At 34.5% G+C, this 15,391-nt stretch overlaps 1 protein-coding gene across 1 annotated transcript in view; it reads left to right on the top strand.

The window, feature by feature from the left end:
• The window catches only part of LOC106871923 (fibrillin-1), a 694,404-nt gene that overhangs the window by 559,782 nt on the left and 119,231 nt on the right, over positions 1-15,391 (top strand). Inside the window, exons 26-28 of the mRNA XM_052972376.1 lie at positions 9,322-9,447; positions 10,415-10,540; positions 13,007-13,129. Of these exons, the coding sequence (XP_052828336.1) occupies positions 9,322-9,447; positions 10,415-10,540; positions 13,007-13,129 (375 nt within the window). The remainder of the gene's footprint in view (positions 1-9,321; positions 9,448-10,414; positions 10,541-13,006; positions 13,130-15,391) is intronic.

The raw sequence follows: 15,391 nt of genomic DNA, 5'->3' as shown, positions 1-15,391 counted from the left end.
ACACACACACACACACACACACACACACACAGAGCTACCGCTTCCCATAAAACAGAAGTATATGCTGATAATTATTTACAAACATGTATGGAATTCTACAAAGTATTTTCTTTTAGCTATGTAAAGTCAGTATTTCCCGAGGATCTTTTTAAATATTTCATATAAATAAATATATATAAAGACATGTAAATAAATATGAACATGGTAAAAATATAGATAAAACAATGAGTATCCGAAAGATACAGTTGGATCTCTGGCAATCTGACTGGGAATTAAGCATGATAGATGTTTGGGATTAGTTAGCATTAGAAGTGACATAAAGCCGATAAACTTCTCAGTTGGTTCTTTAGATTTTTTTCCTTTATTAATTAATGTGACCTGATTCTATTAATTAATGCGAAATATTATAGCTAAAGAAAGTTGCAGAGGGAGATTTGAAGCTGTTACCTTAGTTGACTACAAAAGGATTTCTCTCATGTGTAAAGCATTTACTAAGAATGTAATGGCCATGTGGCAGTGAAGCATAAACATTGAATGTAGAAGATCTGTGATCTTCTACACTTGAAAAAAAAGTGGGGCAAATATGTTCTGTGATGTTAATATGCTTGAAAGGCGCAGCAAAAGTGAGCTAAGAGAATGGCTGAGCATTAAAAACATGAACTGATGCTTGCAGAAAAGATGACTGCTGGTATGGACATATGAACTGATACTAAATATTGGCTGAAAAAGATAACATAAATATGTGCGTGCATGTGTGCCTGAGAGAAAGCGAGAGAGAGAGAGGGGGAGAGATGGGGAGTGTATGTATTTGCGTGCACACGTGCATGTGTGTGTATATATGTGTGTATACACACACACACGCACATACATGCATACATACATACATACATACATACATGTATATAAATATCTTTAATTTTCTTAGACTGGTTAAATATTTTCTTTACTAAAAACCTTGCCAAAACTGATCTTGCCTGTGCTTGTGTCACGTAAAAAGCACAAAGTTCACTCTGCTTAGTGGTTGATGTCAGCAAGGGCATCCAGCAGTAAAAATCCTGTCAAAACAGTTGCAGAAGTCTGGTGCAGGCTTCTACCTGGCTGATTCCTGTCAAACCATCCCACCCATGCCAGCATTGAAAGCAGGCATTAAGCGATGATGATGATGATTTTAATTCATCCAATAATTAAAAGCTTGAATGTTATTTTCTGTTGGCTGAAAACATTAAATAAAAGAATACTGAAAGGAATATCTTATAGGCTTTGACTGAACTCTTTGTTCTTCACCTCTGTCTATAATGACTATAATGACAATAATGACCAGCTGAATTGACAGTAGTTAGCTCACTGACAATCCTGTGACCATTACTACTGGTCAGTGATTAGATCTTATAACTTCTACAATTTGCTGTTTATTTTTGTCTCCACAGAACCAGGAGTTACATCATATTTCTGATATATTAATACATTATGGTAGATTTTTAGAATCAAATATACTTAATAACATTGGTTTAGCATAAGGTCAACTGTTATAGAAAAGGAGTAAATTAAGGGACTAAGGAACAAAATTTGATTAGTCAGTGCATACCCAGTTTTTCATTATCCCTTGCCTCCCAAATTCCAGTGGGTGTGCTTGCACTTCCTGCACCCCCTGTTCCTGATCTTATGGGATTCCAATCCAGTATATTACTCATACATATTTTTATTTATTCTGGCAGAGTAAAGGCATCTTGATTTGAGCCTAGTATGTTGTAGTAAGCAAGTAAGTAAAATCCCTAGCTGGCGACCAGAGAGGGTGACTGTGCTGTCAACCAATACATTGCTGTGAGTGCTACTGGATGATGGACTCTGGTGATGATGTTATTCCATGCTTTCCGATCCTTGTTACACTGCACTAGATTCTCCAGTGAGTGGGTCACTACCACCACAAAAGTTGGAGTGGTTGTCTTCTAGTGCTCATTCTGCAGATGTGGCCAAACCACCATAGCCTATGCTGCTGGACTTGGTGTTCATTGTTGTGGTATAGAACAAAATTCAAAGAAATTTAATTTGACAACCCACCATTTCAATGTCACTTGCCTCAGTCTGTGTAACTAGGGAGTAGCATTAATTCCTTTGTGGTTATGCTGTTAAATCCATAAATCCCGTGTTCAAACAATACTCCAAACTACCTGAGCACCTGACATTACTTGTTGTTGTTGGTCATAACACTTTACATGCATCAGTTTACTTGGCTGGATTATAGGATGAGTCTTGGTAGTCACAAATTCAATCTATTCTAGGATAATAATATATTTTTATAAAGACATGACTGAGTGATCAGCTGGGTTTAATTTGGATTGCATCATTAAGGTTCAGTCTTGATTTGGTTGATGGTTCCTACCATAGTCTCTGGTTGACTATGGACTTGTGTATGGGTTTTATTAGAGGTACCCATCCAGAGAACTGCTGTTCTTGTTCTTAGGTGGTCAATATAAATTGTCAGTGCTGGTGTGCAATCAATCAGATCAGGTCATCCTCAAAATAAGCCATATGTCTCTCTCTCAGACTATAACTGAGCCATTAAATCAGGAGACTTAAAATATTTGTTTCAAATTTTGTCACAAGGCAGCAAACATTCTACTGGTGCTTATTTTGTCTACTCTAAATGAAAAAAAAAAGCAAAATCAACCTGGGCAGAATTTGAACTCAGAATGTAAAGACAGGCAAAATGCCACTAAGCATTTTGCTTGGCATACTAACAATTCTGCCAGCTCACCACCTTACGCGGTGCTTAAAATATGTCTGTAGTATTTCTTTAGTAATAAATATTGGTTGTCTTAAACTAATGCTTAGCTAGAAATTAGGTTGTAGTCACACTTCATCTTGTTATAGTTGATGTTAGAAAGTCACTGATGCGAAATAGTAGTTGTAGTAGTGTGAGGGCATGGACTATAACAGCATCTCACTGCATCTACCACTTGATGGTGTTTCCTTACTCCTGACGGATGGCACCTTTGCAGTACACAGGAAACAACCCTCTAATTCATGGGTTTGTTTTGGTAGTTGTTGCTGGTGTAGGTTTTATGAAGTTGAAGTGCAAATCTTCTTCCCAACCTCTTTTAGTCACCTTTTACAGCTCACAGAGGAAACATTGAGTCTATTCTTTAACATACCAGCCCCCACACAGCTGTGTGCGTGTGTGATGTAAAGATAGATAAATTAAACATTTCTGTACACCACTATCCTATATATTAATTTCACATGTCTAATGTCATGTTCTATGCTGACATTCATTAGATGTTTGGAAACCTATAAGATTTGTGTAAGTTGTTGGGGAAAACTATTTATTCCTAATACCAATCACTGATATGCATATATATATATATATATAGTCTTTCAGCATGTAATGTACCTTACTCAGAAGTAAAAACACAGATTGTAGCAAGATTTGAACCTGTAATTATTTGAAATGAATTTAGTGGCTAAGCATCTCAAACATGTAGCCACTTGTATAGTTTTTAATACACTTCTGATAGCTGCAGTAAGTCTTTATGTCGTTATGGCAGAAAATTTAATTATCATGTCAAATCCTGGTTATTTTACCTAGAGGACATAAATAGGTAGCTTGAGTTATATATTTGCAAGATAACCAGAACAGATAAAAGTACATTTTTACCTGAGTTTTTACATATAGTTTCCATTTAATTCTTGCAAAGCATTTTAAAAAAATCACTCTAGTAAAATAAGTTTTATTTTAAAATAAAAGAGAATTTATGATGTTAGATATACACGAGATAATTCTATAGTGAAGGTTCTATTAAATATTTTGATTTATGATATTACTTTCATTTTTTGTAAGATGAGAAAAGACAAATTTAATTTTCTTCAATTGTTTCTCTATATCAAAAGGTTGATTGTTATATTTATTGTCAGACCATATTGGATTTTCTTGTCCTGTAGATGATTTCCTCACATCATTTGATGGTCATCTGGATTAGTCACTAGTTATTCAGTTAGCTAAACTGCTGATGCAAATTATCTTAGACCCTTCTGCCACTGACATATGATTCTTTCTCTGTTGCAAAACAGACAAACCTTTGTTTTTAACAGCAATAGCCACTACCATTGAATATTCATTGTTTATTTTATTAGAAGATTTGAATACAAAGAAACACAAAAGAAAGATAAGAAAGAAAAAAAAAAGAAAAGGAAGAAAAAAGGTGGAGGAGGAAAGCAGTGGAAGATGAAGGGGGAGAGGTTGATGCACCACATATTCCAGAACAAATGATGTGCTCAATCATGCCCCATGGTAATGACTGTGATGGTGTTACCATGGAAAATGGTCAGTGACATTTGCTGCAGCAGTCACTCCTCCCTTGTGAAGCTCATTTCTCCAATGGGCCACCATTATCCCTATTTTGTGGAGGAAATCAGTAGTACGGGTTCTAAGAACACCTGACATCTTGAGGGCAACCAATACAAACTGATAGTGACCAGCCAGACCCCTGTATTTCAAACATGATAAAAATATATTGTTAGTAGTGTGATGGAGTAGAGTATCAACATATGTATTCTAGGTATTTTATTTATGCAGATCTACTTGCAAACATTGTTTAAGCATGATGTTTATATTATACAATGATGATTTTTTTTAATGGTACTAATGATACACAGATTGTTTGACAGCCATGTTACATGTTTTTGTCTCTTTCATTAATAAAAATCATTGAACTGTGGTCAATTATGGCAGACATAATATTTTAGATACTTATTTTACTAATGTCAGGAAAAAAAAATAATGGTCAAAGTCAACTCAAATAAGATATGAACTCAGACCATGAATGGAAACTATTAGATACCACATGGTATTTTATCTAACATTCTGCTGAGACGGTCAACCAACATTCCATGTTAATGCTCCATTCATTCTATCGATTCACCTCTCATATTTTTCTGTTCTATTCATTCTTTTCTCAAATCCACCTCCAACATTACTCTTTCATTCATTCTATTAATCCATCTCCAATATTACTCTTTCATTCATTCTCCCTCATATCCATCTCTTGTATTCTGTTCTATTTATTCCATCAGTTCATCTCTTATATTGCCACTCTGTTTATTCTCTCAATCTGCAACCCATATTACGATTCTATTCATTTTATCTCAGATCCACCTCCAATATAATCGTTTCATTCATTCTGTTAATCCACCACCAATATTACTGTTTCATTCATTCTCTCTCATATCCACCTCCTATGTTCTTGTTCTATTTATTCTGTCAATCCATCTCATACATTTACTGCTCTATTTATTCTGTCAATCTGCATTCCATATTACTGTTCTGTTTATTCAGTCAACCTCATATATCACTTCCTCTTCATTCTGTCAATCCACCTCATATATTCCTGCCTCATGTATCTGATTGTCAGACCTGTCAAACGGTCACTTATGTGAAACTCAGAGTAACAGTTTGTGAAGTTTTATAGTTTCAATAAAACTCAAACCTTACTTTTGGTATTCTTGTGCTAATTTTCTCTGCTTATTTCGCATTTGTATGTTCACATGTGTGTGTGTTTGTGTGCCTTGTATATATTATGATATATGTAATATATATATAGTGTATGTATCATATTTAATATATATATAGTGTATGTATCATATTTAATATATATATATTATATACATATTATATACATGATATTTGATATACATTATATACATATTATATATAATATGATATTCAACATACATATCATATACATATTGTATATAATTATATAGAGAGAGAGAAAGAGAGAGGGGGGAGTGGGAGAGAGAAAGAGAGATAGATTATGTATTAATATATGTATATGTGTGTGTGTAAGATGATGGAGATGGCTAAGACAGAGAACACCTTTTTTGCCTTTTATGGTTTTTAATTCATTTTCAACAGTTTATCAGTCTATCATCCTTTTGGTATTGATTAAATAACTACCAATAATATGATAGGATTAATTTGGTTGACTTATAGCCCTTCTATACATCCTTTGGTCATGTGCCTGGTATCAAAAAACCTAATTAGAAAAATTCTAAATATCATAAACATATTATTTATAATATTTTTTTTTTGAACTTCATACTAAAGCAGTGAAAACAACAGCAACAACTACAGTTACTACAGTAAGAACAACTCCACGAACAAGGAGTACATGGAGAAAGAAAAAAAGATCACTACTACTACTACTACTACTACTACTACTACTGCTACTACTACTACTACTACTACTACCACCACTACTACATTCCATTCCATTCTGATAATCCACTGTCTGCTTCTCTTTAAACCGCATGTCACGAGACAGCTTGTTAGCACGTGTTAGCCAATTGTTATACAGTGCATGTAGAGTGCATTTTTCAGTTCACTGTTGTGATGTTGTTACTCACTCAGCACTGATATATAATGTATGCATACAGGTGCAGCTAATAACTGACACATCACCAATACAGCTGACTGCACACATACACACAGCTGCCTGCACACACGCACACAGCTGCCTGTGCGCACACACACACACGCACACACATGTATGCATGCATATACATATGCTCATGCACATCCACTGATACTGACGCACAGACATTACTTCACACTTTCATACACAAACCTGTTTGCAATTTAAATAGAAATGTGATCTTTTATAATGTAAATTAAACCAAGCATTTTGTGTATGTATATATATGTGTGTGTGTGTATATATATGATTGCTGATGTGCATGCACCTACATACACATGTACACATCTCACAGAAATATTTTTTAATAAATTGTTATCAACTATGCATTTATATTCTAATTGAATTTTATTGATAAAAAATATTTTCAAATTAAGATTAATTGCTTAGAAACATACTTCAAACATGTTTAAAAATTTATTTCTTATATGAACATTGATTTATAGCTGACTCATAGTTTTCGCATATATTCTTTACTTAATATACACATTGCCTTCTTTATATTGTTTTAAGATAACTTCATCAGCTTCAGTATATCTCTGTATGTATATCATATCATATATATATATATATATATATATATATATATATATATATACATATATACTTATATAGATAGATAGATATATACACTCTTACACACTCACACACACACACACACGTGTACTCACACACGTGTGTGTGTGTTGACCTGTTTGCTTGTTTAGCAAACCTTCATTCACCATTCTACCACTATTTGTCCATCTGTGTCATCCTTTTGTTAGTTTTGCTGCAACATCAATGGTTTAGAGAAACACACGCACACGCGCACACACACACACACTGTGCCCAAATTTATTGATCCCATACTATTTTTTTGTAATTGAACCTCCCAACAACTATAACTTTTAGACCTTCTTGCTAGCCTGTATTTCTTCCACACTTAAATCCCAACAGCACTGCACAGGCTCCCCTTCAATTCTGCATTCAAAGAAGCCACTTACTTGATTGGCATAAAATTACTCATCAACACACTCCAGCTTCTGACTCACAGCTGTGCTGTGTTTCCTCCCTCTCCCTTTTCTACTGCTACTACAGTTGCCGCTGCTCCTCAAAGCTGGCTCACTTTATGTCACATCCACTCAAGTATTCTTGACACTCACCTCTCCTCCTTACATCACCCTTATTGTGTCCCCAGCCTCAGGTTTTGCACTAATCCCTACGCTCAGTTCTTTATCCCTATAATACTAATCCTGTGGTATTCCTCCTCCCAGCATATATCTTTTCCTGTATTCAACTTTGCTGATCTCACCAGTACTGCACAACATCTGAATGTCATGTGCACAGTCATTCTTCAGACCAACCCAATAAAAGAAATAAAAGGATGAAAATTTAGCTGTAATTCTTCACACTCACAGAAGTATTGGAAGATAGAATGTCATGTAACCTTTCAAACTATTAGTAACTCCTTAACTTCACATACACAATTCAAAGCTGCCTTATTTTAGAGGAATAAACATCACAACTGCCATTTCTTTCATACATGTCCTAAAGTTAAGCAGTCTTGTTACCTGTTGATGGATATCTCTGATCTGGAAAAGCCAAGTAAAAGTGTCAGAGCCTAAAATGTGCAACTCTTCAGGTTCTGCCAAAATATCACCCCAATTAACTGGCACTCTGTTGCTTATGATGACAAGGGTCCCAGTTGATCCAATCAATGGAACAGCCTGCTTGTGAAATTAAGATGCAAGTGGCTGAACACTCCACAGACATGTGTACCCTTAACATAGTTCTCAAGGAGACTCAGTGTGACACTGAATATGACAAGGTTGGCCCCTTGAATTACAGGTACAACTCATTTTGCTAGCTGAGTGGACTGGAGCAATGTGAAACAAAGTGTTTTGCTCAAGGACACAACACGCCACTGAGAATTGAACTCACAATCTTACAATCGTGAGTCAAATGCCCTAACCACTAAGCCACATGCCTTCACCCCAATTACCCTCATTTACAACACATCTAAAATAGTGGAAATAATCATGAACAACCAACCAACCAACCCTCCTGTCATCTTAACTTTCTATTCATTGACCACAGGATCTTCAGGAAAGCCACTGTCCTACATCACACACCAGTGATCTCTTGTTCTTCAGTGAATGTGATGTTGCCCTTGACACTAATAAACACTTTAAACATATCTACTGCCTCCCCAAATTTCTCACTTATGATCTCCTTCTGTTTACCATTTCTGCCTCTTCTCTTAATAACTTCTGTTTCTATAAACTATTAAAATCAGCAGATCTAGTTAAGAATTTTGTTTCATAACAATGTGGCTTTGAGTTCAGTCTCATTACACAGCACTTATGTTGCCCTTCCTCTTTTAACTAAACCGTAAAGAAATACTACCTGTTTCAAAAGCTATTTCTTGCATCTAATTCTCCTCCTCCTTACAACACTCCTATTCTATCTTACTCTACAAACCCTACACTAAACATCCTCCTCTGTATAACTACTATGCTTTGGGGATTCTACCATACCCGAACGAATATCACACCTGAATGTCAAAAGAGTTGATCTCAACAATCTGAGAGCAATTGCAAAGAGACATCGTTGTTCATGTGCATATATACATATATGTATATATATATGTGTGTGTGTATGTGTGTGTATATATATATATATATATATATATATATATATATATATATACACACACACATACCCACATGTATATATGTGTATATATATATGTATATGCATGTGTATATATATATGTATACACACACATACACACACACACAGATACATACATACATACATACATATATATATATATATATATATATGAATATCTATAAACATTTTTTAACAGATATCCATCCATGTCTGCAAATTGGACTAAACTGCTCCCAGTACTGTAAACTTAGTCAAGAGGCGCCATACTGTTATTGTGCTAGTGGCTTCCAACTCCAAAGCAACAGTAGTTCAGAATGTGTTGGTAAGTTACTAATTATTTAGTCATAACTAACTCCTTTGAAAATGTTTTATTCTGATGTTAAGGATGTGATATTTCTAAAGTTGTCAAAATATGTTGCCATAGAAAGCTGCTTTTCTAGCTAAGCATTTAATAGTTTGCGTCTCTGCATTGTTGTTGAACTGCATTTATCCCAAAAACACATAACTCGATAGTTTAGTTCTTATAGTTGTAAATATGTAAAGCTGGAGGTGATATAGCTCATTGTTGTAGACTTGATCCTGACACACTGCATGGAGATCAAGTCTGGCTTAACTTAGATACATTACGTAGAGAGCAACCCTCACTTGACCTAAACCAATGCTTCTCCACCATTTTTTTTACCTATGGACCCCTTTGATTCCTATTTTACTTCGGTGGACCTTCATAGTTATTCTTTTTTTTTAAATCTATTATCATATTTTTATAATTAAATATTAGGAACTGCATAGAAATATTGTTAAAATTTTTTATATATTGTAGAAGAATAACTAATGCGTTGCACATAAATTTTAACAACAAAATCTTATATGGACCCCCACCAAGGGTCATTTGGACCTTGCTTCAGAACTGCTGACCTAGACAAACTCCCTCAAAATGTGCAGTGAGTTATGATAAATATCTGTCAGTCAACAAAATATCCAATAAAAACAAATGTATTTATATGAAATTACTTTGATTTGAAGACATGGGCAATAATTTAGAAGGGAGTATACTGCAGTGGTTTTCCCTCTAGAAACCCATGGAAGGATTTGAGTTCAGAACCATAAGAAAGTGGAACCTCTGTTGCTCTTGTGTAGCTGATATGTGTTTCTTTATGACCTTTATTTGCTGCTAGACAGAATGGACCATTGAAAGGTAAATGTTTGAGCAGTGATTCAAATAATCAACCTTTTGACTAATCAACTCAGTCAGCTGAAGCTTTTACAATTGATCCCTGTTATCATTTTAGATATTGATGAATGTGCTGAAAACAATGGAAAATGCAATCAGGTCTGTATCAATACAATTGGTAGCTATAAATGTGACTGCAACGAAGGATATCGCATGTTGTATGGCGACATGTATACTTGTGAAGGTAAGCCATTTTTTAATGATTTTGGAAGAGTTTGTAAATATGATTCAATTACATTTTGTTAAGACTCACATCTTGGTGGGCCTAACAATTATGACAGTCCCTAAAGATGATCATCTGAGTTTGATTTAGTTTGCATGTAGATGCTGAAATGCATTCAATAATTATTGTACATATTATTGTTATTATTATTTCAACCCAGGCCAGCCACATCTGACCAGATCTATGATCAAGGGTTATGTTGTCATGACAGATTTTGTCTTTTCATCAGACACATTATTTAATAAAGACTTGATCATTTTTGATACTGGGTATGTTATATGAATGCATTTTATATTTATTAGTTAAACAATGAAATACCATACAGCCATTTTCTGGAGCTTGTCCCAGACATTGAGATAAGAATAACAATATAGTTAACATTCTATCAAATATTTTGAAGATTAGTGGAGATAAGAAATTCTAGAGTGCCAGTGACAGTGCTAGTGACATGTAAAAGATGCCCAGTACACTCTATGGAGAGTGTTAGGAAGGACATCCAGCCATAGAAATTAAGTCAAAACAGACTGGAGCCTGGTGCAGCTCTCTGGCTTACCGGTTCCAGTCAAACTGTCTTACCCATGCCAGCATGGAAAACGGACACTAAATGAGGATGATGATGATGAAGGGTTAGGTTAATTGTTCAAGGTACAATATATTCCATGGAAACTGACAATGATCTCCTTCAATAGCAAATAATGTACAAGATGTTTGCAAAATGGAGTGAACTGTGAGAAATATTAGAAGTATAAAACTTTTGGTAGAAGTGTTCCTTGATGGGAGATGAAATCACATCCAATCAATTTATTTGTCATGAGTAGATTTCATTCACAGTGGAAAGCAGTGAGTGTAAGGAGTAAAACAGTAAATAGAAAAGGTTAAAGGAAGGTGAGACGAAGGTAACAAAAGACAGAAATGCTAGAGGTAGGATAATCGTCAGAAGTTGGAGATAATATCACCAAGAACTCTTTAGCAAACTTGGAAAATGGATAGAGCTGGCCATTGTCCTTCCATTAACTTCAGTTTCTTCTTGTTACTTCCTTTCCTCAACCTTCACTATTAATTTTTGTTTTTCACATTCACTATTTCCAATCTATTTAAGGACCATTGTTTAATGAAGAAACCTCTGTGTGATCGCTTTACTGCTAGAAATAGCTGAAAAATTCCTTCAAATCCCACCCTTCTAGCTTAAGCTGGAGGACTATGTTGAACAGTGTCGTCCAAGATATTCGAAAAGACATGATAGTCAAAGCTGGAATGTCTTTTATCATAGGTCTCTTGATGAGGGCTGACCTAAGGCTAAACAAGGACAAATACACTGAAGTTTAACAAGGGAGATGAACAGGAGGATTAGAGGAGATGTCTGGGTTAGTGAATAGCCTCAGTCCCTATGTGCATGATATACAATCAACATTTTCAGAGAAGCAAAGACTACTGTAGAATTTAATTTAGTATGGTTACATAAGTGGTATGGTGATTAATAAATCAGAATAAATTTTTAAGACAACTGTTCATAGATAGAGAGCACCCTTAATATCAACCAGAAAAAAGGCAGTGAGCTGGCAGAATCATTAGCCCACCAGATAAAATGCTTAGCAGCATTTCATCCGTCCTTACTTTCTGAATTCAAATTCTGCTGAGGTCAACTTTGCCTTTCATCCTTTTGGGTTTGATAAAATAAGTACCAGTAGAGCATAGAGGTTGATGTAATCAACTTACGCACTTCCCTGAAATCTCTGACCTTGTGCCAAAATTTGAAACCGATATCCATCAGAAAATGGTAAAATAGAAATTATAATTATTTTTCAGTTTTGTTGATTAGAAAATAGAACAATAAACTTCGTCTTTATACATAGATTCTTTATAAATGACTTGAAAGATTATGCCGAATGTATGTAAAACAGTTTACATATGTATAGTTATTCTTTAAATATCATATTATTCATACCTGAAGTCTGATTAAAGTATCCACTACCCGGAATGATAGTTACCCTATCATATAAGAACTGACCATAATGGTTGCAGTATCGTTTACTTTGAGTTAATGACACTCTATGACACTTTAACAAGTGTCAAGATAGTGATGGGAACTAAAAACAGAACTTCTCTGTAACTTGTTTGCACCTGCAAAAGACTCTCTCAGTAAATTCCCTACTTTCTTTGAAATAAGAATAACATATTTTAAATCAAAATAGGACAATAAGTTCACAAGAAGGACAATGGAAACAGGTAGAGTATCAGCAGAACAATAATTTTGATCAAATATCTTTGTACTTAGTTCTATGTGTAAATGGTATTGTTAAATAGATGCTGACTGCATCTATTTAACAACTAATACTAATATACAAAGTCTCTACTACACACTTTATATTCAAATATTTGACAATGATATATTCATGTATCAAATGAAATGTTGTTTTAACTCCACAGAGACCAATGAGTGTGATTTCAACAATGGTAACTGCAGTCATCAATGTGTCAATGATGTAGGTAGCTTTCACTGCACATGTAACGAAGGTTATACTTTATCAACTAATGGCCATTCCTGTCTACGTGAGTCAATTATGTTTTCATCTTGTTCTTACTTTTATTGAGAGGTTTCCAACTTTAGTTCTCACCTGTGTCAACTTCAGAATTCTTATTAAGTTCATCAATATCTGTTTATTGTCCTCTTTTATATGCTCCAAGATCATAGAAAACACTGTTCTATCTATGGAAAGAAGCATCTCTTTTCATTTATTCCTTTTACAGATAAAAGTATAGGAATGGATGAACAGTTTGATTGGTCTTTCCTCAGGTATATATTTGGTTTATATTTGTTCATTTACTATATAATACCTGTTCATTGAACATACAATTTCAATTACACATTGATAGTAATGTAGTTTCTCACTTTACATTCATTTAGTCTAACTTGAGAGTACACTTTGACTACCCAATGGATTATATTTACTTCATTCCCTTCAGTGTGTTGCAGGTAGATTTACCTACTTCATACTCTGTGTTACTTTACAACATCACTTGGCTGTGCAACATGCACACTTTCCCTATTTTTCTGTATCTATCTACCTCATCAAAACGAAATATCAATATCTTTTCTATTCTTTTCTTTATTATGTAATATACATACTGATTGTTTTCTTCATAATTTGATGTCTGCATTACATTCTGTTGTTGACACAAACTCTGGATTCTTTTGATATGTGATTCCCTCTCACATTTACCATTTATATTCCTTCCAACATTTCAGGTCATGCTTACTCATTTCCCACTCACAATAGATCTATCTTCATTGCAAGAGTTTCACTGTTACACACTATCACAATGTTGACACAATTACTGTCTGTGAAGAGTTAAAATTGTATTATTTATGATTATATAATACAATGTAATTCATAATAATATATAACTTGTTCCCTCATCCACTGTGAGGTCTATCCAAAAACTAAATTGGACTTTTTCTTTTCTTCTTAGATACAAATTTATTGCTTTATTTACAATTCAGTCAGATTTGTTTTCTTCAAAATATTTCTCTCAACTCTTGATTAAACAATCACAATGGGTTTGTTTTTCCAATTTTGGAACACCGCCTGGAACTTATTTTCAAAGGTAGTGCACAGTCCTCATAACAAATTTTTTAGATATTTTAGAAACAAAACCAAAAACTCTTCAGCGATCAAATCTGGAAAGAAGGGTAGCTAGGAGATTATGATTACCATGTGACTTGTCAAAAAGTTGTGGGTGATAAATATCCCATGAGCAAGTGTGTGACCAGGGTGCAGCTTTTAGGTGTTGTTTCTCCATACCTCAGGCTTCTGCCTTCACACTGTTTGTCTCAAACACCTCTGGACATTCAGCTCTTTGTTGATTGACAGCTCTTTATTGATTGACTACCTTCCATTCAAAAAAACCAATATCACTTTGAAATTCTTAATTTTTTCTGTTCATGGAGCAAGGATGATCCAGTTCACTCTGATGATTGCCTCTTTGTTTCAACATCATAGCTGTATGGCCACATTTTGTCACCTGCTCTGATACTTTTCAAAAAAGGTTTTAACTGCATTCAACTAATAAAACAGCTCATGACTGACTGTTCATCCATCAACAGATTTTGAAGGCAGTGTGATGCATCTTCAATTTTTTAAAATCATGTACCACAAATTTTCGCAGATGTCTCATTCTTTGGAAATTCTCCAGACAGTTAGACAATAATTTTCACAGATCACAGAACATACTTTTCCTAACCGCTGTCGTGGATCCTTTTCGGTGGATGTACTCTCTGAAACAGCTGTACCAATTGTGAATTCTGTGCAGTTCAAATAATCCCCCACTGACATCATGTTGTGTCTTTTTAAGACACAACTTGTTTTTTTCCAGTTTTAAACCGAAATTCACACAAATCTTTTGTTATTCTCTTTCAAATCCTTCATTGGTTAATTTGGGACAAATTATCAAGTGTACTAAATATATATTTAGTCCAGCATACATAGCTCAATGACCAACTTATATAGTGTCATGTGACTATTATCAGATTGAAGGTGAAGGTCACCTATACACAAAACTGTTGTCATGAGCTTGCTGCCCCAAGTGGTTTCTCTCTGGACAGATCTTGTATATATATATGTGTGTGTGTGTGTGTATACATATAAAATAATTATTATTAATTATTAATAATGATTATTACCTATGAGGTTTTTATTCTCATGCCAGCCACTTGATATGACCGGTATTTTAAATAATGATCTTATCCTTATTTATATAAATTTATGTATACACACACACACACACACACACACACACACACACACACACACA

Source organism: Octopus bimaculoides, chromosome 13, assembly GCF_001194135.2.
Source record: "Octopus bimaculoides isolate UCB-OBI-ISO-001 chromosome 13, ASM119413v2, whole genome shotgun sequence".
In the NCBI taxonomy this organism is placed as follows: Eukaryota; Metazoa; Mollusca; class Cephalopoda; order Octopoda; family Octopodidae; genus Octopus; species Octopus bimaculoides.
Note: the sequence above shows the minus strand (reverse complement) of the source record. Positions and strands in the feature narration are given on the sequence as shown.